The 24,874-nt window shown below is 40.2% G+C and overlaps 7 protein-coding genes and 2 long non-coding RNA genes across 10 annotated transcripts in view; 5 read left to right on the top strand and 4 right to left on the bottom strand.

Moving 5' to 3' along the window:
* Nucleotides 1-4,248: 4,248 nt before the first annotated feature.
* LOC136411764 (cuticle protein 12.5-like) lies at nucleotides 4,249-4,630 on the bottom strand. Its single transcript, XM_066394456.1, has 2 exons — nucleotides 4,589-4,630; nucleotides 4,249-4,536 (listed from the first exon to the last, which is right to left on the bottom strand). The coding sequence occupies exons 1-2, from the start codon at nucleotides 4,598-4,600 to the stop codon at nucleotides 4,282-4,284; spliced, it is 267 nt and encodes an 88-aa protein (XP_066250553.1). The 5' UTR covers nucleotides 4,601-4,630; the 3' UTR covers nucleotides 4,249-4,281.
* Nucleotides 4,631-6,361: 1,731 nt separating this feature from the next.
* LOC136411581 (uncharacterized) lies at nucleotides 6,362-6,833 on the top strand. The gene is made up of 2 exons (XM_066394213.1): nucleotides 6,362-6,503; nucleotides 6,553-6,833. Exons 1-2 carry the CDS (start codon nucleotides 6,483-6,485, stop codon nucleotides 6,757-6,759), a joined length of 228 nt encoding a protein of 75 aa, XP_066250310.1. The 5' UTR covers nucleotides 6,362-6,482; the 3' UTR covers nucleotides 6,760-6,833.
* A 3,500-nt stretch (nucleotides 6,834-10,333) lies between these two features.
* On the top strand, nucleotides 10,334-10,819 carry LOC136411544 (neuropeptide-like 4). The gene is made up of 2 exons (XM_066394152.1): nucleotides 10,334-10,441; nucleotides 10,494-10,819. Exons 1-2 carry the CDS (start codon nucleotides 10,424-10,426, stop codon nucleotides 10,731-10,733), a joined length of 258 nt encoding a protein of 85 aa, XP_066250249.1. The 5' UTR covers nucleotides 10,334-10,423; the 3' UTR covers nucleotides 10,734-10,819.
* Nucleotides 10,820-11,185: 366 nt separating this feature from the next.
* Nucleotides 11,186-11,740, top strand: LOC136411495 (neuropeptide-like 4). The gene is made up of 2 exons (XM_066394087.1): nucleotides 11,186-11,334; nucleotides 11,401-11,740. Exons 1-2 carry the CDS (start codon nucleotides 11,323-11,325, stop codon nucleotides 11,623-11,625), a joined length of 237 nt encoding a protein of 78 aa, XP_066250184.1. The 5' UTR covers nucleotides 11,186-11,322; the 3' UTR covers nucleotides 11,626-11,740.
* A 1,492-nt stretch (nucleotides 11,741-13,232) lies between these two features.
* Nucleotides 13,233-14,217, bottom strand: LOC136411739 (neuropeptide-like 4). Of its 2 annotated transcripts, none has more exons than XM_066394420.1 (2): nucleotides 14,177-14,217; nucleotides 13,233-13,572 (listed from the first exon to the last, which is right to left on the bottom strand). In XM_066394420.1, the coding sequence occupies exons 1-2, from the start codon at nucleotides 14,186-14,188 to the stop codon at nucleotides 13,348-13,350; spliced, it is 237 nt and encodes a 78-aa protein (XP_066250517.1). In that variant the 5' UTR covers nucleotides 14,189-14,217; the 3' UTR covers nucleotides 13,233-13,347. The 2 variants fall into 2 exon arrangements, with proteins under 2 accessions (XP_066250517.1, XP_066250518.1); XM_066394421.1 differs by lacking the exon at nucleotides 14,177-14,217 and adding an exon at nucleotides 13,640-13,786.
* A 2,479-nt stretch (nucleotides 14,218-16,696) lies between these two features.
* Nucleotides 16,697-24,874, bottom strand: part of LOC136411732 (uncharacterized) — a 47,293-nt gene continuing 39,115 nt past the window's right edge. Inside the window, exon 11 of the transcript XR_010752339.1 lies at nucleotides 16,697-16,707. The gene's annotated coding sequence lies outside the window, so the exon portion shown is untranslated. The remainder of the gene's footprint in view (nucleotides 16,708-24,874) is intronic.
* Nucleotides 16,771-17,956, top strand: LOC136411740 (uncharacterized). Its single transcript, XR_010752343.1, has 3 exons — nucleotides 16,771-16,935; nucleotides 16,994-17,676; nucleotides 17,735-17,956. It is a non-coding gene; the product is annotated as an uncharacterized lncRNA (long non-coding RNA).
* On the top strand, nucleotides 21,045-21,454 carry LOC136411750 (uncharacterized). The gene is made up of 2 exons (XR_010752346.1): nucleotides 21,045-21,103; nucleotides 21,165-21,454. It is a non-coding gene; the product is annotated as an uncharacterized lncRNA (long non-coding RNA).
* LOC136411478 (pre-mRNA-splicing factor CWC22 homolog) lies at nucleotides 23,528-24,729 on the bottom strand. The gene has a single exon (XM_066394061.1). It carries the CDS (start codon nucleotides 24,461-24,463, stop codon nucleotides 23,903-23,905), a length of 561 nt encoding a protein of 186 aa, XP_066250158.1. The 5' UTR covers nucleotides 24,464-24,729; the 3' UTR covers nucleotides 23,528-23,902.

Here is a 24,874-nt window from a genome sequence, read left to right as displayed (position 1 = left end):
CAAAGGAGTTTCAATCGAATGTAAGTTATAATTTGGTGACGTGTTAGGCACTTGGGGATTCTTCTGGGGTATTATAACATGTCACTCTTTCGAAATAAGACACAAGGCTAAAATCTGCAAAAAAAGTAGATAACAAATTGTCTCGACAATATGGTGAATGAAAATTTTTCAAGTTTAGTCTCAGGTAAACGTTAAAGTACCAGACATGTCTTAAATAAGCTCATCTGGTATGAATCAGATGTTTGAGGGTAAATGGCTCAATCAACCAACCTCCCTTAGCCTTTTTTGAAAACTTACCCTGATGCAAAGCCTTGGAAGATAATTCCCGCTAATTCCGGTAATTCTGTTTAGGTTTGGCTTCGTGGTCTTGAGGTAAAGTAAACAACCCCATTATGCCAATTAGGTCCTAATGCTGATATTCATCATAGGTCAGTAACACTTCTAATAATTACACTGTGCGCAGAGGGCAACCACGAGGAAAAGGCATTCAGTGGATGTTATTGCGGAAAATTCAGCTAATGCTTTTCAGTTCATCGTCGTTAATAAGTCCTTTTCACGACTCCTCGTATGATTAAGTCAAACGAAAATAAATTAAGTCGTATAAAAAAGGAGACATGTAAAAAACCATGGAATTATCCAGTGGAAGCAGGTCCATGACCTGGCCCTAATAAAAGAGGACTAATACACAAGTAATACAAAGAGAACCCCCTCATTCAGGCAAATTCAGTTAACAAGCTTGTTTATAACATTTTTTTCATCGAGAAAATCGCTGCAGTTTATATTGGCATTTCTTGGGCAAAAGGGGTTTCTACTATGTGGCGACGCCCTTTTGGCCGACAATGACGTCCTCAGTGGGGTAATGACGTCACATGTGCACAATCAGGTCATCGCAAAACTGGGTCATCGGACTTCGGGTCGTCGACCGACGGGGTTGGGGGCTGATGCGCTCAAACTTAAGGGTGTGACTAAAAATAGAATGATTCCTGATGGTTTTGTGCTCCGCCACTTAGTGTATACAGACAAAAAGGGGAGAATTAAATTCAACTGCACTCGATGGAAGGGCTAATAATAATCGCAAATTTCAATCGGTACGTAATGCCCATTCAGTGGCATTGATGGTGACGAGCCGGTTTATTAAAAGCATGAATGGAAACGTGATGCCTTCGACACTAGCAACTGAGGGCATCTGTCGAGGACGTGTTCTGTACCGGCCGTTTATAGACTATTCACGTTCTTTTGTCAAATTAATCGATATTTGCCTATAAGAAATTCATTGCAAACACGAGCTCAGCCCTTGAAGCGAACCTACACCGGGGCTATTCACCTTCTCCCACTTGAAGCTCTTTGCTTAAGCCAAATCGTAGTAGGTACTAAGAGCAAGCCACTTTGGATTCCTTCTCGGCGAAAAAAGCGAAGTTCAACAACCGAAGCTCAGGGTCTCATGATGAGGCAATGAGGGAATGTTATCAATTTTTTCTAACCGCAAGGGAGGATCGTAGAAATGGGTTTCTTCACGTGGCTGTCACACGCGCCCCTAGAATTCAGTTAATAAACTGGATCTTGGGGCTTATTGAGCTTTGAACTCAAGTTTTCAATTATTTGTTTAGGCAGGTCTCGGGGGATTCAAGAAATATAGGGAGCTTCTGATTTGGGGGACGACGTATGTTTCAGCCTAAATGAGAAGATGATTAAATGACGTGTATATTATAGCAATTTAGGTCTTGTAAACTTGTAATTAAAACTTGCAATTAAACTTTTAAATTTTTTCCATTAATCTTCGTGGATACGGAGCGATTCCTTAATATATTTTAATATAGCTTATTCCTGCTAAGTTTGGGAAGCTAAAACTCTCTTCTATCATGTAAATATATCGGAGATTTAGTAGTTAATAAGTTTTATAATTTTTTTAATAGTTTCAGTTTAATAAGTTTTTAGTATTATGGTATTATGGTAGTAAGATAATAACAAAGAAACTGACAAAACCGTCCCTGGATGTCGAACGAAGTTACTAGTACCGCCGCTACTGAAGTGCAGGGGAATCCCCTTTTGGACTTCGGTACCTCCTCAGAACTGAAAAAGAAAGGCGAGGGGACAAAATGAAAAGTCGAGACATCGAAGGGCAGAGATGCGATTGAGAAGTGATAAATTCGTTAGTTTCTTATATACATTATTAACAAATTAACATCTATTAATTACGAAGGGAGTTTCCAAGATTATCCCGACAAACACATAAAAAATATTATGTAATTCCTTGAATTTGTTGCTCATTAATGTTAAACTATCTAAAGAATCTCATCCCTCCTAGTTTCCGTGCAATGCAAGGATTAAGTCCCGTCAGTGCCTTTTAAATGGAGTTTTTGACATGACGCCTTTAAGCATCGGAACTCGTTATTCGAATAATTGAACGTTATTGACTTATCCATCACAAGGAATTATTACTCAACGCCCTTCCGGTAGTAATCTCTGTCGCTTTTCTAGTAAGTAGCATCTTACGAGGCCACGTTTCCAAATCTTTGGAACCTTAATTGTCTACGTTTGAGATGCTAAAACTCTTTCCTCACAGAACAATGTATATTACACGATTTTTTTGCACTCGTTACTCAATGTCGCTAATTTACGTAGGTAAATACCTATACCTACCACTCCTAGTTTTCGAATAACGTAAGGATTACCAAAAAGGCATTTCCAATGCTTTATAAACGGAGCTTTTGCCATGATTTTTTTAAAACCTTGAAAGCTCAATTTTTTTTTGGGACACCCGGTATATCACTGCACATTCTGAATTTACCAATCACAAAGAACAATTCCCCAATACAATTCCCTATATTTATCTTTGCAAACGTTGTCCAGTAGAGACCTGAAGGATGCCCCGAGGGCGTTCGTTCCTTCCGAGGTTTCATTGACGCTAAACGCGCTAAGGATCAATTTCTGCAGCTGCACGTTTCGCAAACGAAATCTCTCAATTATCACCACATTTGTATTATCAGCTACGCCCCCAGCCCTCAGGGGACCCTTTCAGTTGTTTAAACAATATTTAATCGACCGCGATGCGGGGGTGGTTTGCCGCACTTGTTTTCCCAATTTCACGTTAACCAGATGCTGCATTGAAACAAACAAAAACTCCAATTCAAGAAATTCATTCATGTATTTGGCATATAAAGGGCAGAACAGCCAAATGGAATATATTCAATATCCGCATATCTCGACATATGTGAAAAAAATACCGAAACATGTTAATTTTAGATTCTGAAATTACATCCTGTAATGTATAAATTTCATCCCTAAATTCAACCCCCTTTGCATGACAATTGCACCTCCTAAATTTTTAAATTAGAAGTGTGGGTTTGTTGTACCATATTTGAAACGTTTTTTCATTCTATATTCAAAATTTCTATTATTTGAAACTTTATTTGAACAAATAATAGAAAAAAAATTATTTCATATAATTGACGAAATTCTCTACAAAAAACTAAAAACTCATTAACTAATACTACTTCGTTATTGATAATGTAATAAAGTAACAAAATAAATCAATCTCAATGTATCTCGACTTAACTTTTCCAAATCGATGGATAGGAAAGCGGGCATCGCTAGAATGGCCAGCACGATGACCTGATCTTACTCCATCAGAGTTCTTCTTATGAGGATATATGAAGAGTATGGTGTACAAAACTAAACCACGGGATCTAGCTAACTTAAAAAGAAAAATAACACTGGCAATTGGATCTGTTCCACCTCAGATGTTGATTAATGTTGGAAGATATTTTTATTTACGGTTAGAATACCGGTAAGAGGTTCGAAGCATGCTTTATGAACATCTCATAGAAGATTGAGATTGGTTTGTTTCATTATTTTATCACATTACCATTAACGAAACGGTATTAGTTATTAAGTTTTAAGTTTATTGTAAAAAATTTCGTCATTTAAATGAATTTATTTTTTTCTATTATTCTATGCAATAAAGTTTAAAACCATAGCAGCTTTGGTTAGAGAACAAAAATACCTTTCGAATGAGATATTACAAGTCCCTACTTCCAATTTAAAAATTTGGGTGTTGCAACCGTCACGTAAAGGAGGTTGAATTTAGGGATAAAATTTTTACGTTACAAGAAGTAACTTCAGAATCTAAAAATGACCTGTTTCGGTATTCTTTCACACATGTCGAAATATGCAGAAATTGAATTTTTTCCATTTGACTGTTCCACCCTGTATATTTATGTACTGTATATTACAGGAAAAATCAAAATTCATATGACACGGTATTTCTATGGAGGCTACAGGCTACAGCACTGCGACGTAATGTTCTGGGTAAGCGGCGGAGTAAGCGGGCGCGTAAGTATGTGTGTAGGCCGGGTAAACGCTATAGGCTACAGCAGGGGCTGCAACGATCGGAGCGCTGTAGGCTACAGGGCTGGCAGCTACAACTGGGGCGCTGTAGGCTAGCAAAGTGCTGGGCTTAGGGTCTGGTTTAGGTTCTGGCTTGGCTTCAGGAGCGGGGAGGGCTGATGCCGCAGCCAAAAGGGTTGCAATGAGTACCTGCATGTGTTTAGGGGTTTAGAATGGGTTATAAGCTTCGAGTACTACTTACGAATTTGTACATTCTCACTAATGAACATGGGTGCAAAGAGACGAAGCAAAAGCGACTAATGATTTTCAAAAAATTCTTCGCCTATTTATACAATAAGTACCTTGCTGTATACGAGGGAAACGTAGGCTAAACCGTTCTTGCCTGCCTGAATTTTAAACAGTGGTGCTGCAGTGGGGAGCAACGGGTGCTGCTGCTCCCCACTGCTGTTTTTGCAGAAGATTAGATGAAATATTATTAGTAATTATGTAAATTGCTTTTAATACACTCATAGTAAACGGCCCGGAGTTATTTAACAGCAAGATTACTAGGTCCAGATAAGCCTCTGATGGCTACTTGAAGTCTTACTTCACGCTTATTCTCTTGCATGCGGTGGTCCTGGGCATTGCAGGTCAAATCCTTTGTCTAAGAGGAGATGACTCAAAATGATTCTTGCGTTGCTTGAGGGGGTTGTTCCACGGCCTTGCTCAATAAACCCCCGAGGGCTCCACTGATGTCTCCTGCTGGAGCCAGGACGACTCTGATCTGAGCAGCTTTACATGAATTCTTTTTTAAGAGGGTAAACAAGGCCTGTACTCATTGGGAATAAGGGACTTTGTCCAGCTGCAGAGGATCATCTAGGGCTGTGAGGAAGTAGTAGACCGCATACCTTGAGGGTGGCGGCGTTCTCCCTTTCACCCCGGTGAAAACCCCTCGCATGTTTCCTGCGTCTTTCATTATCCTATATGTATATATCAGTAAGGACTTTGTGAGGGGGCGGCAGACCTGGAAGGGCGGCGCACTTTCTTGGCCGGCGGTTTTCGTTGGAAGACCAATAATTGCGCGGCTAAATTCATTAAAAGAAATCGACAACCAAAAGTGGCTTTAAATCCCCTGAAGCCGCAATTCTTTCCCCATTTAACGGGCTTGGTAACTCTGCAAGTTTCCGGAATCCCTTCACTAATCATCGGAAAAAACTCGCCACTCAACCTGCAGACAAAAGATCCGGATGTCTCCAGCGACTTCCCCTTAATTTGAGGTGGAGAACCGGTCGAAGTTGCCCAATCAAAATCATTTGAATTAATGCGAGTTACACATGCGTGCTGCATACAAATCTTGACCCACTTTAGCCTCACACGGGCAATTGCCTTAATTGCTGGTGTCGAATACTAAAAAATGCTCTAGAAGGTTGTTGGTTTTGGATCTTCTTTGGCATCGGTTGCAATATCTCCCTGATATAACCGCGGATAAGTAGCAAACGCATAATGTAACTTTTTATTGTTCTCTACCCTTTCATCCCGAAATGCCAGGCCTGCCCTTGGCAGGTTCCCTTTACACATTTGTTCCTTCTGATATTGTGTGTTTAGGACATGCATCTACCTTTGCCCGTTTCTTGTACAATGGCCTTACATAACTGTGTTTACAGTAGTCAATTTATTCGCCGATGCTTCCTGCTGCGGACTTATTGAGACCCAATTAACACACACAAACACCGGACTACTTTTTAATGAATGCAAATGTCCATTAATCAACGCTCTCCTCTCCTCGATTTCCTACTGGTTGTTTTGGCATAGTCAATCAATCAACTGTGGCAAAAGATTCCGGTTTTCCAACGCTGATCTCACTTGCTATTTCGGAACTATGATCATGCCGTAGCTCCTAATCCAAGACATGGGATCAGGCCTCTTCAAATCAATCCCCTCAGAGTAATTAAACTGGGACTATTAGCATAATGCTCACGCACTGTCCCCGACCTTCATCAGGCGGCAAAAATGGTCTACATTGTTCTTTGCATGTTGATTATGCTACTTAACCACCTACGGCGCTTATTATTGCCTGATAAAGCTGCGAAAGGGGAGTATAAATATTACGAGCGTCCATTACCCCCTTATCAGTGTTATTGCGACCAACGACGAAAATGTTCAAAAACTTGATGATGGTAAGTCCTCAACAACGTCTCTTTCAGTTTTTTAAATCTGGGTGTAAAGGTGTTCCTGTCGGTCCTGGCCTTCTCCACGGCCTCCCCAGTGGCGGACCCGAAGGCTCAGTACATCGTGGACCCCTACGTCCTACCCGCAGTGGCACCTCTGGCTTACTCAGCCCCCCTTTATTCGGACTACGTGCTGCCCTCAGTCTACGCCTCAGGCTACGCCTATTCTCCCTATGTAGCTGCAGCCCCTGCCATTATTTACTAACAACCTTTCAATGGATGGCGAAGTTTTATTGTAAATAAATTATGTGTTTTCTCAAAAAACGAGTTTTCTTGACTAAATGGTGAAGGCAAATTGCAATGTAATTTTGCCGATTTTGTCTGGTTCTTCATCTCCGTCGGGACATTTAAACGTGCACCTTTCAGAGGGTGTCCAGCCCGGAAATCTATTCCTATGGCCAAATAGGCATGAACATCGCCAGAGAATCTCGTGTCCTTCTCATACACGTGCAATATTTCCGGATTTCGATATTCAATATCATCGGAAAAATAATGGGGCCTTTTATCGTATTGCTGGGCCATCTCGTTCTAAGGAAGCTTCACTGAATTAATAAAAGCCCTATAAATAGCGCAAAAAGGCAAACGGTGCAATATTCGTCGCAAGCCCTACACGTGCCCTTTCATTGCGGCCCTTGTTAAAGAACAAAAAAACACTATATGTTTGCTACTGCAGGAAAACTAGAAATTTATTCCATATTCAATATATGTCGATACAGATTGAAACACTTTACTGGATGGTGTGGTAAGGGCTGGAGACTCCATGGTAGCCAGAGACAGTGTAAGCGTGGGCGTTGTAGCTCAGAGGAGAGTTATAAGTCAAAGCTGGCGAGACGACCTTGATAGGAGAGTTGTATGTCAAAGGGGTGTTGTAGGTCAAGGGGGCGTTGTAGGTCAAAGGGACGTTGTAGGTCAATGGCGTGCTGTAAGGCAAAGCGGTCTCATAGTTCAACGGAAAGTCGTAGGTCAATGGGGCGCCGACGTAGGAACTTCCATAGTTGACTGGGGCTATTCCATATCCATAGACGGCGTGTCTTTTCGGTTTAACGTCGGTTTTTGCTGGGGTTTCCTCGGAGGCAGGAGCAGCCAAAGTGATGGCCAAGATGGCGGCAAAAATGGCCTGCAATTGCATAATTATCTATCTGTAAAATTCAGCAAAAGGATACTTACAAGTTTGAACATGATGATTGTCGATTGGGGAACACAGCTAAAAAACACTGATACCTTTTTCGGAAATCATGGGGCTATTTATATGGGCCGACTTACACCGATTTTTGAATAATATGTAGCAATAAAATTTAAATATATTATACATTCGTGAGATTTTGGGATAGTTTTGCATAAGTTCATCGTTAAATTAAACTAGATCCCATTACTAAGTTGATTTTTATTAAGGTAGCAAATGATTTATTGATATATAAGGAATCTTAGCCAATAAAAGATTTTCATTTTCCATGATTCTATATCTATTATTCTATATATCATTCTATATACATATATACATTGCCATACGGGATTTTTTTTTAAATTTGAACTTATCAGAAAATGTTATTCTTGGTAAAAGTTTGTGCATTCCCGCAAAGTCAAAACGCAGTTTACAAAATTTGTATATCTCATTTTATATGATACAGATTCGAAAATTACGAAAATGACTTTATTTTTAATTCTAAAGGAAACATATAATATGAAAAATTGTTAAGAATTAAAAGTTAAATCTAACAGTTAAGTTTCACGTTTCTTTTCCATAAAATGCTTTTTCAAATAGTATTATTTATATTTTTTAATGTTCCCTGAAACAAAACTGGCATATTAAATAAATTTGTTTTATTTCTATGCGGGGTAAATTATAAAAAAATCCAAAAAAGAAGGTTTGTTTTTTTCTTGTTTTTTCAATTTGTGACATTATTATTTGAAATAATCATATCGAATTTTATATTTTTGGAATGGGGAAAATTAGGGGAATCAGAACAGGTAAGAATATACAGGGTATACCATTAAAAAAAACATATATTTAGTCCAAATTTTGAAAACTGAAATTATAAATAAAATCTTCATACGCCACTGCATTCTACGTAAAAATCTCTATCCAACACCGCTTTTACATTTTCAATAACTTGACGCATATTGAAACTATAGGGGGGGTCCCAAAATACAATATTTTCACAAACGCCCTATAGCGCAAAAACTAAGATAGCTGGATCAATTCCGTCAACGTCATCATTAATTTCACAAAAAAGTGACATAGGTTTGCGAAAACCGCATCTCTCTATCTTTGTCAATTACCAAGTTATCCCACGATTACAACGAAAATGGGACACCCTGTACGGTAAATGTTCCATTGAAATGAAGTTTAAAGGATCATATGGAAAATTGCACCTATTTGACCATTAAATTAAAGTTTTTTTGATTAATTATAAAGGTCTTTTGTAAAATGGGAAAAAATGGGATTTTTGTAAGGAACATGAGTGTCGAGGGCGGGGTGTAGATTTCATTTGAATGATTTTGATGGTGCTGGGCAAATTAGGGGGAAAGTAAATCGGGGGTCACTTTTAAAATAAATAAGTTTTTCTTGCGGTAGCTTACAGACTTTGTGATGCGGAGCACGTGCTTGACCCGCCACCACAATAAACCGCGAAAACTGCCAGAAAGTCATGGTAGGCTGCAGCATAGGGATTGCGAATCCTACAAAAGTGCTTCTTCTGGTCGCTTCTTGCAGTTTTGTGGGATTCACAATCCGCATGCTGCGACCTGACACGACTTTCTGGAGATTTTCGTGGTTTATTGTGGTGGCGGGGCAAGCACGTACTCCACATCGCGGAATTTGTAGTCGTAGTCATAAGTGGTCTTGTGGCTTGCATTAGGATAAATGTTTGCCTAAAAAAGCAGGAAAATCAGTAGGAGCTGGTTTAAGCGGAAAAGAGAAAAACACTAATTTCAGTGATTAAAAATTTTTTTGCGCTCATTTGGAGTGGATGGAGCTTAATCTGTTCTGTGGAGGGCTTAAATTTCAGTTAATGCCATCATCTCGTAGGACCAACATCTTCGGAACGATTATTCTGTATATCGAAGGAATTTTTATTCTAAAGTTCGTAGCTTTTTACGCAGAAATGCAATGAACGTGAATTAAAAAAATGCTATAAAATTTTCGAATTAAAATTATTTCTCGCACAAAATAAATCTTCTATTCTTCTACTTTCTTGAGATTACGTTTACATCAGGTATTGTTCGACTATTGTCCGGGGTGGCCCCACTCAATTCCCCATTACGGTATCATCATCGCTAATAGGTGTTGTCAATGGCCTTTTCACAGGATAAAATTGATATGGAAATTAGCATACGTTTCTAACTCGTTCTAGACCATTTGCATAAATCAACGCAAATTAGTTTTATTTTAGATCTTTTAAAAAATAGAATTTAATTATGCATAATAAAATGTTTTAATTTTAATTAATTTATAGAGAAACGCAGGACCTTCGAACGAGAGGAAACCATTCAAAATCGTTGATGATTTAGGGTGTTTTGATACGCTTCAAATTTATGTAATAAAGTATCTCGGTTGTTAGGCAACCCTGAAATACATTCTCCTGCAGATCGTTGTCTTGCCTCACTTTGGTAACAAGACATAAAAATGTTTCCAAAAAAACGATATAGCAAACTGGTTCAAATTAATATGGACGTGTCATTATGCGTGAGCAATTATTGCGGCAACACTCGTTTAAAATTCAAGATACCATCCAATGTTACACTGCACGACCTTATCATTGCGAGTAACACTGGTCTATTGTCTTGTATAAATAGGTACCGAAAACCTAAATTCTTCATCATTTGCTTTGAGGTTCCTTCAGCTTCGATAACAACCCACAACCACCAATATGTTCGCCAAATTCATTGTAAGTACCTGATGTGGCAACAAAAAGCCCTTTTTCCACAATTTTTGCCTAGGTGATTTTCTTCGCCATCTTGGCCGCCGCCATGGCAGTGCCGACCCCCGAAGCTAAAGCCGACCCTAAGGCTAAACCTGGACTCTTCGTTTACAGCGCCCCCTTAGTGGCAAACCCTGTAGCTTATTCCGCCGCCTATAGTGCTCCCTTGACTTACGCCGCCGCTCCTGTGGCTTATAGCGCTTACCCCGCGTATTCGGCCTACTCTGCCTACTCTGCCCCTTACGTCGCTGCCTGGTAGTTCTTTTCTCTATGTTTAAGTCTTTGGTTCTTGTTTAGCAATGATTTTTAAATTAGATATAATACATATTGAGCTAACCTTTAAAATTGAGTAGTTCTTTATTTTATTTCTTTGAGTTGAATTGACGGTTATGGGGGTGAATTTAAGGGTAGACCTTGCCTAACTACTCCAGAAAGACGGGAATAGTAACATAACAACTCTACTGTCTCAGCGAATGTGCTGCCCTTGGCGTCCCCCGAGCATGCTCGGCTTATACCGCTTTTTAAACTCCTATACCTTTCTAGCCTAGCAATGCTCATTCGTTTGAATGTACTAATGTATCTACAATGTGATTTAATAAGGAAAATCAATAAAATTTACTTAAAGCAGAATGTTTGACTTTTTCTCTTGTTAACCGGTCATCCAGTGCAAGTGCAAGACCTTGGCTTGCGGCCAAAACGACTAAACGAGATTGTCTTGGCAGAAATAAAGAATAAACGTCCAAGGTGGACTAATTTGCTGCTTTTTCCCTATAAAAGCAGATCAAACTGCCATAGCGACATCATTTGATCTTCAGTGGATTAAAGACTCACATCAACCCATCTCAATCATGTTCAAGTTTGTAAGTGTTCCTCACCCTCCGCTTTATTTTATTAATCAGTGATTTTTTGTGTTTCTTTTAATGCAGGTAGCTGTCGTATTCGCCGCCCTCATGGCCGTAGTCCTCGCCGCCCCCAACCCGGCTCCTAAGCCCAGTGCCGCCCTGCTGACGTACAACACGCCCCTGAGCTACCCCCTGGCCTACAGCTCGCAGTACCAGTACAGTGCTCCAGCTTACAGCGCCCCTAGCTACATTTCATCCTACGGGACGCCCTTGGCTTACTCTGCTTACGCCCCAGCTTACTACCTGTAAATGGCGGTTGAGGAGACGACTCATTAACGGCGATTCGATTGGACTTTCTGAATTGGATTTTCATCTATATTAACTTTTCGGCTGATTTTTCTAAATATAGTAAATTTCTAAGGAATTTGCAATTTTATTTTTTAATAGGGGGGAGGGGGGGAGAGGTGAGAGCAGAAACCAGGGACGTACTGAACGGAAGAAAAATAAGGCTAAAGAATTATTAATAATAAAGCCAACATTTACTTTTAAATTCTCTAAACTAAACTAAATTTCTCTAATGTGATAAACACGTCAGTAAAAACAGGAACTTACGTAAGAACCAACCACAACAAAAGCATAACCGGGTTTGTACTCAAAGCAGTTAAAGAATTCAAAATGTTAAGGACATTGAAATTATAAAAATTCATGGGACCTCCAAGAAACGGAGAATGCAACTGATATTTACGAATATTGAAACCTCATAACTATCCACTTTATAGGAACAAATCAAAGTCGTACCAAAGGGATAAAAAGGAAAGAACTCCAAGGAAGAGGTCCAACCATTCAAAACGCATAGAAACCATGAGAAACGCAGTACGCCTCTGATTGCCATGAACATTAATGCCTCATAAATCCTCTGTTGGCGGCAGTGCCATGGGAGAATCAAAGTTGTCTTAACAAGAAAGTAACAAAGAGAACATTGTTGTTTATTATTCAATAATTTGTGGAAACCTTGAGAAGTCGAATCTGAGTACGGCACTGGTTTTCAAGAACATTGAAACGTCAACGACATATTGCATATTGCTGTATATAATCTCTCTAATCTGAAAAACATTTGCTTAAAGTGTAATAAGTCAGTGGCGTGCAGAGTAAAATTCTCAGATTAAAACCAGCAAAAGCCAAAAAATCAAGCTGAAACAATAAATTTGAAAAATTGCTGGATTTTAAATGGCTGTGTCAGGCCAGCAATTTGGTCTATAGTGAATGTTGTAAAGAAGCTCTATAATTTTAAACATTATCCCATAAGAATAGGAAGAACAGGGACGTACTGGGTGCAATTCATCGGAAGTGAAAAGCAGGGCGACAAAGTAGAAATGGAGGAAATAATTCCTGAAAATTCCTGGGCCTGAAAACGCTGTGATGTCACAATGACTTGGTGCATATTAAGCACTTTGATGTGAGGAAACCAGGGGAGCACTGAACTTCATTTTCAATTAAAAATCGGCAGCAATTTAAAATCAAATGGGCGATTTAAATTTGGAAAATTGATAGATCTCAAAGGATTGTGGTATGCCGATAACTCTATTTATGCTAAGTGCCTTAAAGGTTCTCTATAATTGAACAAAAAATGCGTTTAAGTGCGGTTTCACTAGAGTTGAAACCATGGCACTTACTAATCATGAGCCAAAGATGAATAGAGTAGAAATAATTTTCGAAAATTACTGAGCCTTAAAAAGTTAAGATACACCACTGACTTACTACATATTGTACGCTCTAAGCAGTGGCGAGCACATATACCGAAGCAGATTGTTATTAGAACTCGAATCTTTTTGGCTTTAGTTTCATTTTGCTTAAGTTGTTGAACGCTTATGGTCAAGTTGCTCCCCTCCCTCAAACCTCAAAAATAACACTATACATTCCTTAATAATTTACCTATATTTAGAAAAATCAGCCGAAAAGTTTACACATATCAAAATCCAGTTCAGAAAGTCCAATCGAATCGCCGTTAATAAGCCGTCTCCCCAACCGCCCTTACAGGTAGTAAGCTGGGGCGTAAGCAGAGTAAGCCAAGGGCGTCCCGTAGGATGAAATGTAGCTAGGGGCGCTGTAAGCTGGAGCACTGTACTGGTACTGCGAACTGTAGGCCAGGGGGTAGCTCAGGGGCGTGTTGTACGTTAGCAGGGCGGCACTAGGCTTAGGAGCCGGGTTGGGGGCGGCAAAGACTACGGCCATGAGGGCGGCGAATACGACAGCTACCTGCATTAAAAGAAACATAAAAAAATCACTGATTAATAAAATAAAGAGGAGGGTGAGGAACACTTACAAACTTGAACATGATTGAGATGGGTTGATGTGAGTCTTTAATCCACTGAAGATCAAATGATGTCGGTTGTGGCAGTTTGGGTCGCTTTTATAGAGCAAAAGTAGCGAATTAGTCTACCTTGGACGTTTATTTTTCCTCGCTTGGGCCGCAAGCAAGGTCTGGCGCTTAAATGTGATGACCGGTTAATAACGAAAAAAAACTCTGAGATTTGATGCATTTCAAGACGATTTTATTTATCTTACATACTCAACAGAACCATAGCCAAATCAGTATTTAGTAAGGGAGAAATCAGACTAGGACAGTAGGGGCGGCATAAGCCGAGTAGGCCAAAGGCGCGGCATATCCGGACACTACAGAGGGGACGGCGTAGGGGCTGTAGCCCAGAGAGGAATAAGCTAAGGGGGCCGCTGCGACGTATTGAGGCTTGGCCTCAGGGTTGGGGGCGGCGAAGGCGATGGCCATGATGGTGGCGAAGACGACGGCTACCTAGAGATACATGTGAATATAAGAAAAAATTTCTGATGAATGTAGACTTACGAATTTGAACATGTTGTACAGTTGATTTGAAACTCTTCAGGATCAAATGATATCTATGCAAGGAAATGCTCCATTTTATATACCCAGTGCTTAACTAGGATCGGGTTCCCACCTTTAACAATGGACCACTTAACCTGCTAAATCTGGTTTGAGAAAATTGGGCGTGAGCCCATTGAAACCTTGACTTTGCTTTTTTCCTATTAGACGCCCATGTCTGATTCGATATTGCGTATTTTTGTTATTATTTGTTGAGCTCGTTTAACCAACATGCAATTTACTGAAAGATCTGAAACACACTCCAAAGAAAATTTCTTTTGCAGTTTTATGTCTCAATCACGAAAGTGTCTGGAGTGTGAAGGTGGATTCGGGCAGCATGAATTGAGTTCGCCATTTTGTCAAGAAACAAATCATTCTCTCTAAATTCCCGAATTTCAGAAATTGCAATAAATGTCCTTAGTTACCTTTGTAGTTTTAATGTCTTCATCTCCATAAAGCCAGCAATTTGGTCTGAAAATTGCAAATGTCAGAAAGAAGTCGAACGTCCTTGTAGTTGATCTCGAGCTCTGTACGTTTCAGTCACCTTTGCTGAATGCCAAGGTTAACCGTGTTTTTGCCGAGATCCGATCATACATCAGTATCAAATTATTAGCTTCTTAATATCTCTTAGTCCGAGGCCTAATGTATCCCCTCAATCCTTGCACCGCCCGGTTAGAATCCCCTTCGACCCCTATTAAAAGCTTCCCAATCACCATTCTTCAGGAGTAAAATGAAGTACGAGGTAGTTGCAAAGGTTTGATATTTATCGGCAATTTAGAGATACAAATTGGGGCCCGCACTACATCCGCAGATAATCAAGGAGATACTTTTTGTGCGTAATTGTAACAACAAGCTCAAGTTCGTTAAGCCTTGTGTAAGTTCAAAGCCTTCTTGGTTGGGATCAAATTGCCCCATCGGTCTTACAGTAAAAAGCAGCCTCCTAATGTGCCTCATTCACGTCAAACACCTGTCAGCGATTTCTGAATAGAATTGATGTCATTTGAAGCTCAGAATAACAAACAATCTGTTTATCTGGTTTTTTGAATGTGGTACACATATTTGTTCAAGGTCTGACCATTTGTAACTCGAAGAATAATAATGTCGCTCTTAATTGAAGTAATTTTTAGGCGGCTGATTTGGTGGAGAAACCGGATGTAGGGAGATATTGAATAAAGTTAATTTTACATGGATTAGTTGGAAGAATGATTTTCTCGCGTTTCTTGATAAACTGGTGACTGAATGGTTTTTTCGAATTTTCCGAATGTTAAGGATAATTGATCGATACGCAAAATTGTATGGAGATATTTCTCGTAAATTGCGAGTAAGTTGAGGTTTCGTGTTTCCCAAATAGAGAAATGTAGCTTCGTACATGTTTAGACTATAATAACTTGAGTATTTCAACTGATTACCGTCGAGTTTGGAACTCTAAAGTTCAGCTACAAAAATTGAAGTTTGCGGAGCAGATGCAATGAAAGTCATTGGCATACCTATTCATAACACCTACTTTGGCGTAAATGTTAAAAGTTCCAAGCTTAGAGAGTCACTCAGTTATGATTGAGCTACAAGAACTCAATTGAGGACTTCCTGTTAATACTCCATATTTGTCTCGTAACTACAATTTCTTTCCGACCAAATCCAGCACATTTTTCAGTTCTTTTTAACTCCCAAGTTAACTTCCTCGAATGTCTTCACTTTTGGGAAATCAAACACACACATTGAGCCATAAACAAGCTTGATTAGCGATTCACCTAGCGATGTTTGACACTGTTTGATTATCTACGTGCGCGCCCTTGAGCCGATTGAACCGAGCATATAAATCACCTGGTTCGCATATTGGAAAAATTAATTATTGCGCCGCAATCAAAGCAAGAGATTGATAAATAACACTTTTTTCTTCCTCTGAAAAAGCCTTAAAGGAGCCGGAATGAAACAAGTTTTGCGCCTATGAGATTGGCCCCGACCTGCGACAATGGCAAAAACGTGACTTCTCGGAGAAGCTCCACAAATTTGAAATTTATTCACATTTGTTGAGCCGCGGCAGGATGCGGGTTTTCCCCATCGCGTAATACCCAAACATTCCGTTAACAACAGTTGGATGGTGTTTTGTTATGCTTAGCTCATTAATAATTCAGCATGCTCCTCTTGCATGTATACTAACGTAAATAAACAGTCATTTTGAACATCAATTGCTCTTGCTCGGTTTCTTGACAAATTGGCGAACTGACTTTTTAGTCATCTGTCTGTGTTTTTGTTTGATAAACGGTCTCACCATTTGAACCGGATTTTGACTCTCTATGTGGCGACTAAAGGAGGGACTTTTTGGAGCTTAATATCTCGAAAAAGGTTCAAGCTGGAGACAGAGCATTGCGCGGGAAGCGTATCTGGTTTAGTCTGGAGAATCCATATACGAAGTAAACTAAAACGCTGGTCATATAAAAATGATATATTTTGTTTAATAGTGACTTTCGGGCTGGTCCCACATAATGTATCTAAAACTCTTACTAAAATAACGCAGTTTTGGGGCTATCAAACGCGCAAATCGACAATTATGTCATCCCGGAACAATCATATTGTTCACTATTCAGACAAATCTGCGGTATGCATACAAAGTGCTGCTGTTGTCTTCTTATAAAAGGGGATGCAGGACTCTCAGGTAAACCATAGAACAAAGTGTGTGTTACTCAACAAGTGCGCATTGTTGCGATAAAAATATGACTAAACTGGTAAGTTTTTTAATTGCCCTAAATGCCTTAAACTAAGCTTCTTCTGTTGGCCTAACAGATTGTTATCATGTGCATGGTGCTGCTAGCAGTGGCGTCCTCATGGGCAGCAGCTCTGCCGTTAGCCCTCCCCGTCCCTGCGCCCCAACACTACGGCTATTCCTACCCTTATGTCAGCTACGCCTCTTATCCCTACAGCTACCCCTACAGCTATTACGGCTAAGAAATGAATGATTGTAATTAGTAATTAAGTGTCTATAAATATAAATTGAGCTCAGTTTAATGCGAATTTTTGTCATTGCAATGAAACTGAAAGCAGAAATAATTCCTGGTTTATGGAGGTTTCTGAAACCAGTATTACCGGACCCGCCATTATCTTCGTCAACAGCCAGACATGCCGCCAGAACCATCGATAAAGTATAGTTTGGAGTTTTTTGGTTTCATCTTCATGGCAGTTCAGCATCGAAAACAGGCAATGAATGTAATATAGCAAGGTTTTTTCGATGCTTCTTTGGGAGCCGCTTAATTAACATATAATGGGTGTTCCCAAAAAAACTGCTTCAAATGTCAACTTTTCTGGTTTTTTTTTAATGCAGAGAATTACTAACTCAATAGAAACTCTGTTCTATTGTTCAATAACGGCATATAAATACTGCAACTGTTGCTTATTCCGAACCATACACAATCCAGCCTTCATTTAGCAGCCCGAAACAACTCCCAAATCCCAACGAAATGTTCAAATACGTAAGTACCATGCTCTTAATCCTTCTAAATGAAATATTAGCAGCATTAATTTTTTTAGCTGATGGTTCTCTTCGGCCTTATTCTCCTGGCCTTCGCCCTGCCCACCCCTGAAGCCAACCCTGCCCCTGGGCCTCAGATAATCTCCTACAGTGCCGGACTCTATGGTTTCCCTTACACCTACTCTAGCCCTGCAGCATATGTCGCAGCAGGTGCACCAGGAGCAGTTGCCTACTACTGAAACCATCGGGATTTGGATCAATTGGATTTCAATGTACTGAGTGGCTAGTTCAATGTTTATGTGTGAAAATGTACAAAAAAAAATAAATTTTACTTTCTATTGATTTTGAGAAATTATTTCCGCGTGTTTCCTGACAAAATGGTGACTGTTATTATTCACTTTCGACATTTTCCTATATCAGAGTGGTATTAACACAGCCAAAAATGTGAGTTAATACAGCTTCTTACATCCTCGAGTACAGCCAGAAGATTGAAATATTTGAGTTTGTTAAAACATTAATAAAGCGGTCAGGAAAATTTTCGCGATAATTGCACTAGTGCAAACTACCGCGGTATTTGGCCAGGGATTGGTTGATACTTGATAATGACATACCTTTGTTCCATTATTAAAATAGTGAATTTGACTAATTGGATTAAAAAAGTATAAAGATTGAGGGATGTCACGGAGTTGTACTTCAACCTATATTTCAAGAGTTTTTGATAGGTTATGTCACTAGTGTTTACTGCGCAAGTTTGAGCGACTTGGTCTCAGGAAGAGTATTTTTGGGATCGCTCAGTCATCTCTTATAGCGCGGAGGTTTCGAGGTCTCATAGATGACTGTTTGCCTAGGTCTAAAGTTGTGAATATGGACATGCTTCAAGATGTGCTCGGGCCACTTTTGCTCCTATCTTTGCTAATGGTTTGCCACATCACATGCAGCAAGACACTAAAATTATATTCGTTGATGATGGGTCTATGGTGGTCTCAACCACGGATCCGTCTCACCTCAAAGAGGTGCAGGGAATTATCCTCAATTATGAAATCATTTAAGGCCTGAATATACATTGTTAGAGTTCTGCATTAGACAAGTCACCATCTACTGATCATAAGGGATATTTGTTGAATTATTCATTTGATGGGTCATTGGAACTAATTCGGCAGTTTTAAAAAAAAAGGAATTTATTGTTTTTTTTTTACGTTTTTACACCTTAAACTCTAAAATCACTGGGTATACCAATTATCCGTTGTTATCAAGAAAACAGGGCCAATCGAAGGAGCCTGGATCAGTAGTAAGTGTACCCCGCTGGAACGCCTGCTACTACAGTAGGGGCGGAGTAGGCGTAGGGGTAACCATAAACTCCAGCACCATAGGTCAGCACTTGAGGGTTGGGCTTAGGGGCGGGCTCTGGGCGGGGGTTGGCCTCAGGGGTGGCAAAGGCGACAGCCACGAAGACAAGGAAAGCCATCAACTGAAATTAAGTAATGTACTAAAAGTTGCAGTATAATAAAAAAACTTACGTATTTAAACATTTTTGGTTGGTTTTGGAAGTGTTCTGACGTGCTAATCAAAAGCTGAGAAGATTGTATGATTATTGTAGACTTGAGGCCCACTATTTATACTTTGCCAATCGCTTTTTTGTTAATAATCTTATTTCCATTAGAAAACAGGTCCTAGCTTTATATTTGACATTTGGAGCATTTTTTTGGGGAACTCCTTGTACCGGAGGCGTTGCATAATTATCGCTAGCATCGACTCGCTGAAGGCTTATTTGAGGCAGGTAATATGAGATTGTTATCTTCAGACGCACCTAAATGGCGGAGAGTTTACTACATGCAAGAAACTATTATTTAAGTCTTCTTCAGCTCTGATAAATGTCGAAGAATTGTCAGAAATTAGGTTTTTTTAATTTGAAGAGACGTCATTTTGTCAAGAAAACTGAGGAAATTCACGTTTTAATGCCTTAACTTGGAGGATTAAAAACACGGAACAGAAAAAGGTACGTACATAAAACTAGATATACATATACTAGAAATATACCTCATAGTATGTTGCCGCCTGATATTAAATAGCATGGAATATTCGGTTTAAAAAGGTGAACTTATTGGTACCTATCTAAAGCGAGAAGTGCTTTAAATTAATTAAGACATTTGAATACGTTCCCGCTTTTGAACATTCTTAAACTGCCTTTTTCAGTCTTCCTCATATCTCCAAAATAGACACTCTATAGATCTAATCACAGGAAGTACTGAAACTAATCCCCGGTTCCAACCAATACCTTGTCGATGGTCCAAAAAGCTCGTCACTGGTACTGACGTAGCAGGCGGATGCCCCTTGCTACAATTTACATTTTTCTTCTTATTTCAACGCCTTATTAGCAGAAGCCTCATGTGACCGAAAAAAAAGTTTAGAGGTCGTTCAGGCGGTCTGAACTTGGGCGGATGCATAAACGTACTGCCCTGTAGTATATAAGGCCGTTGGGCCGTGCAACCCGTATCAGAAGTTGTCTCATATCTGTGACAAGTCTTTAAGCCTAGAAGAAGATGTTCAAGTTGGTAAGAGGTCATGTAGTAGTGTTGATAAGGGTTTAATTGGTTTTGCATTGCAGCTCGCTTTTTTCGCCCTTTTGGCCTGCGCCCTCTGCGCCCCAGCCCCCGAGCCGGCCCCAACTCCAGCTCCCAGCGCCAAGCCTGGCTTGGCCTTGGCCTACACCGCCAACACCATCCCCTTGGCATATGAATACAGATACCCCTCTTTAAGCTATGCCCGCGGATACTCCTACGGTAACGTGGCCTACGCCTCCTACCCCCAATACTACTACTACGGAAACCCCCTGATCCTCTAAAGAGTCAATCAAGCGGCGAAGAAATGGACAATGATTCTCTCTCTCATTGACTGATTAGCTTGTAAGGGACCAAATTCCTTTTCGAGTAATTAATTTGAGGAAATTCTGATCCGGATTTTTGCGGTGTGCAATAAAGTGTTCATTTATTAATGAGGTTTTTATTTGTGCGAATTTGCATAATCTGCCCGAACAATGGGGCATGGGCGTGGACCAGGAACTAGACGCTTTTGCTTTTTTTGGTAGCAGCCACGGTCTTGTTACGTACCTGGGGAGCTCGAGAAATACCCTCCGGAATTTCCCCAATGATGTGAAAGTGCGGCTCTATTTCAATGAAAATAGTCTTCAGGCTTCCAAGACTTAATCGCCGAATTCCGAGGCCATAAACATTGAAAAAAGGGTTCCTGTGCCTCATTGTGCTCTAAAAGCAGCTATTCCGTCGCTCCTAAAAAAGGTGAGGAAAACATTATACGAAGACACCCACTAAAATCGATCAGCGTATAAATATTAGACCGCTTATCTGGGACAACCATACAGTTACTTCATCTTCGACAAATCAATCAATTAGCCCGTCAAAATGTTCAAATACGTAAGTATCCGTTGATACCTTTTAGTTCAGGTTAGTGTATAATTTTGTGTTTATAAAATAGTTGATGGCACTTCTGGGCCTCATCGCCATGACTCTCGCCCTCCCCAACCCGGAAGCAAGCCCGGAACCTAATCCTAATCCTGCCGTAGTCTACAGCGCCCCCTACGCCCCCTATGCCTACGCTGGCCTGCCCTACGCTTACGCAGTCCCTGGCGTACTAGCCAGGTCGCCCGTAGCCTACACTTACTACTAATCTTCCAGGATAACATCCCTTTTTTTTAACGGATTTCGGTGATTATACTGAGTATTTTTAATGTAAAAAATCATTTGCAATATAAAGCAATGATAATAGTGGAATTCTTTTTTCACCAGAAGCGCGATTTTGTCAAGAAAGAGCGTAGGGAGGGAAGAAAAATGTAGGTATAAGGAGTTCCTAGGAATAATTTTGATAGCGTGTATTTTCCCAGTATCGAGTTTTTGAGTAGACTTACAAGTTCTGTTATGTATAACTACAGTGGTGTGCAGCAATGCTGAATCGTTATTAAAGAACCTCGCATTAGGCGGTGAACCGGGAACGTAGGGCGTTGATTAGGCCGGATACCATCGCATATCTGATTGACTGACCAGTGATGAATTGACCCCAGACGTACCTCCGACATTTCAAGACTTATTAAGGTTTTTTTCATCTACGCCTCTGTTTTCCAGCAGCTTGATCCGACAATTTTTGGATTTTTTTTTACCTACATAGAAGATATTGAGGGTACGGTAATAATTTGGCATCATTAATTTCGCCCTTTAACTGCAACTGATCCTTGACATCCTTAAATAATTCACGAACAGAATTCGCGGAATTAATAAATTTGCTTTTCTTGAGAAAATGGCGGTTTATTTAATGTAATAGTTCCCGACCTTCTCCGCACGTCCTTGCGGGCTAAAAAAAGGCAAACTAAGCGGCACAACGGGGATTATTCCTTCAAGGCTGCATAGTGAGATTAAGGCTAATCAGTGAACTGCCCCCCTTTACGTTCAAAACCCTAAAATAGCCCGCAAAATCGGAGCGATTCAGCAAGCAGACAATACGACTAACGAACTCTCTCACGACAGCAGGAATTAGCCACAATCGGCCTTGTTTGCGAAATCTTGGAAACTAACCTGACTTAACAAGAAGCTTGTTGGAAAGCGATTTGTAGTCGTTGAAAACAAGGAAAAAAATCGGGATTGTCTTGAAAGTGTTTTTTGGAATCATAAGCTTTGCTTGAGATGTGTAGGTGCGCCTTAAAGACCACGCCCATGGACTTATGGGTCTAACGCACGATTATTTATACCATTATTATATCAAATGACAATCTCGTGTTCGTATCATATCCTGTACTGAGTCAGACAGAAAGGTTTATTGTTTTCAACACCAGATAACAGTGTATCATGGCAGTTTTTCGTATTATAGTAAGTGTGAATATTGCTTAATTTGCAGTCAGTAATGACAAAATTGCAGGGGATGTTGCTGGTGAGTGTTATGTGTCTTCTTTGCTCGGTGTTTTCAACGCCAATCTTCAACACCTTCTACGCCTTCAGGCCCCCAGACCGAGTCTTCGATGCGGGGTTCAACATGTTTTACAGTGATTCGGGGTACAGCGCTGGTTATCGCAATGGCAATGGCAAAAATGTGGAGTATATTTCCTAAGACTGAGGAGGATTTTATGTAGAACTATGTAACATTTAATATAATATCAACATGCTGGTGATCGTAGATTGCGTTGGTAATTTTCCTGACAATATGGTGGCTGGTAAATTGGTTTGATGCCGCCCTTATTTAATAGATGGCGACAGCTTTAAATCAAAGGCGTAGAAAGAGGTTTTTCCAGGTTTAATAATTATTTATTTCGTAAAAAAGATTGTTTGATTGGTATTCAAATTAAAGAAGTGTAATAATATTTTTTTTTTATTGCTTCAAATTCGAACTATGTACGCGTCTGGTTCAAGTCGAATGAAACTGGCGGGATATTAAAGCCCTACAGGGCTAATTTTCGATATAAAACTGCTATAAAGTTTTGATTCCTTCAAGTTTATATAATTAAAAAAAGATCATTTTTAACCTAATTTTCTCGCTTATTCATATGCTTTGATTGATTGATGACGCCTCTATTGATCAACCCCTGTCAAAGGGCATTGTACCCATATAAGAAGCATATTATGAACTATCAATTCACAAATATCCAGAGGTGCAGAATGCGAAATCGCTTTTCTCCTACTCATTTTTTTGCAAAATTTGCAATATTTTCTCCTGTGTTCCTGCTTGTCGGTCCAAGCAAAAGAACACTTAAAAAGGTTGACCTTTGAGAAATTCATTGGTGTGGACAAAAATTTTCGACTTACTTATTCTAGTAAAAAACTCATTTTCTTGACAAACGGTGAATAGGTAGTCAATCGAATTTTGACTTGGGGGCGAATTAACCATTCTGCACCGGAGATTAAGACACAAAAATCAGTGATCTAATACATGTTTTTATTAACGATAAAGTCAGCTACAAGGCACTCTATTAGATTTGAAACCCAAAGAAGCATTTACCATCGTTCCTAGGGAGAGATAAGAGTCGTATACTGATATGAAGGAGGCACCCCGTAGGGCACTCTTATGCAAGTATAGTAGAGGTAAAAACGTGTAACAATTTATAAAAAAAATATATACAGGTGATAGACATACATAAAATCAGTCCGTATATACACATAAAGTCAGTCTTCTTGGTCTTATATATACCCTTGCACATGTCCTTATTGCGATCCAAACACTGGCAAGCATGATTACCGCCTGTTGAGACTGCTCAGATAGTGCATGCTGCAGCTGCAGTTGTTGTACCCCCTAGGTATCCTCTGAGTAGGCAAACCACTGAGCCCCCTCACATAGGTGTAACTAGTAGGATGCCTCAGAATGCTCTTCTGCGCCTTCTTCTCCTTTTTTCTCTTGATCTCCTTGGTGTTGCTACAGCTCTGCGACCTGTGATACAAATTCAAATTCTGGAACACCTTCTTCAGACTTTCCGCGGAGGTCGAGTGGTGGTGCCTGTTTCGCAAAATTTGCACGTCACTTCCAGAATCGCTGCTGCTGCTGGAAATGTGATTGGGAGACACCGAACGCTCCTTGGATATCCTGGAGGTGTGCCCCCCTGAGGAAGAGCAACTGTCACTACTCGAAGACCTGCTCTCGTCAGTGCTGTGAAAGCCCTCGTCATGAGGTCTTCGTGCGATTTTTCGACTGATAACCCGGAACAAGCGAATGCCCCTGAGTTCACTTTTAGGGGACGGTGTTAAGGGGGTCGCGGCCCCTGAACGTTCGCTATCGTCGGTTACATTGAGGATCAACATTGTGGAAACCTGAAACGAGCTGAAGTTTCGCACTGGAAAGGCGCACGACTTCTCCCCTATTTATAAGCACGGAAAGTTGGAAGTTGGCGCGCATGGAAGGGCCCCTCCACGTGATGGAGAGCGCGATGCAATTCAGGCTGCGAGGTGTTAATGCAGCATGTGATGTTTGCGCTCTGTTGCGGGGGGCTGAAACACGCGTAATGCTAAATATGTGCTTTTTTTATTTACCCATTAATTATCAACAGCCGACCCAGTATTTCCCTTTTTTCGACTCTCGTGAGTATGGCAATCGTCGTCCTAATGAGGTCAAGAAGCATAGAAATGCGTCTTGATACTTGGGATCACATGTTCAAACCTGATTGTTTTGCACAGCGCGACCGATTGTACAAAGGAGACATGAAAATAATGGAA

Source organism: Euwallacea similis, chromosome 10, assembly GCF_039881205.1.
Source record: "Euwallacea similis isolate ESF13 chromosome 10, ESF131.1, whole genome shotgun sequence".
NCBI lineage: Eukaryota > Metazoa > Arthropoda > Insecta > Coleoptera > Curculionidae > Euwallacea > Euwallacea similis.
The sequence above is the reverse complement of the archived record's forward strand: the minus strand, read 5'-3'. Positions and strand labels throughout refer to the sequence as shown.

Excerpts from the sequence above, each read along its gene's own strand:
- LOC136411581 (XM_066394213.1), top strand. The coding sequence starts at position 6,483 with ATGTTCAAAAACTTGATGATG. Across the intron at positions 6,504-6,552 it reads TGTTCAAAAACTTGATGATG|GTGTTCCTGTCGGTCCTGGC; the intron begins GTAAGTCCTCAA and ends CTGGGTGTAAAG.
- LOC136411478 (XM_066394061.1), bottom strand. The coding sequence starts at position 24,463 with ATGTTGATCCTCAATGTAACCGACGATAGCGAACGTTCAGGGGCCGCG.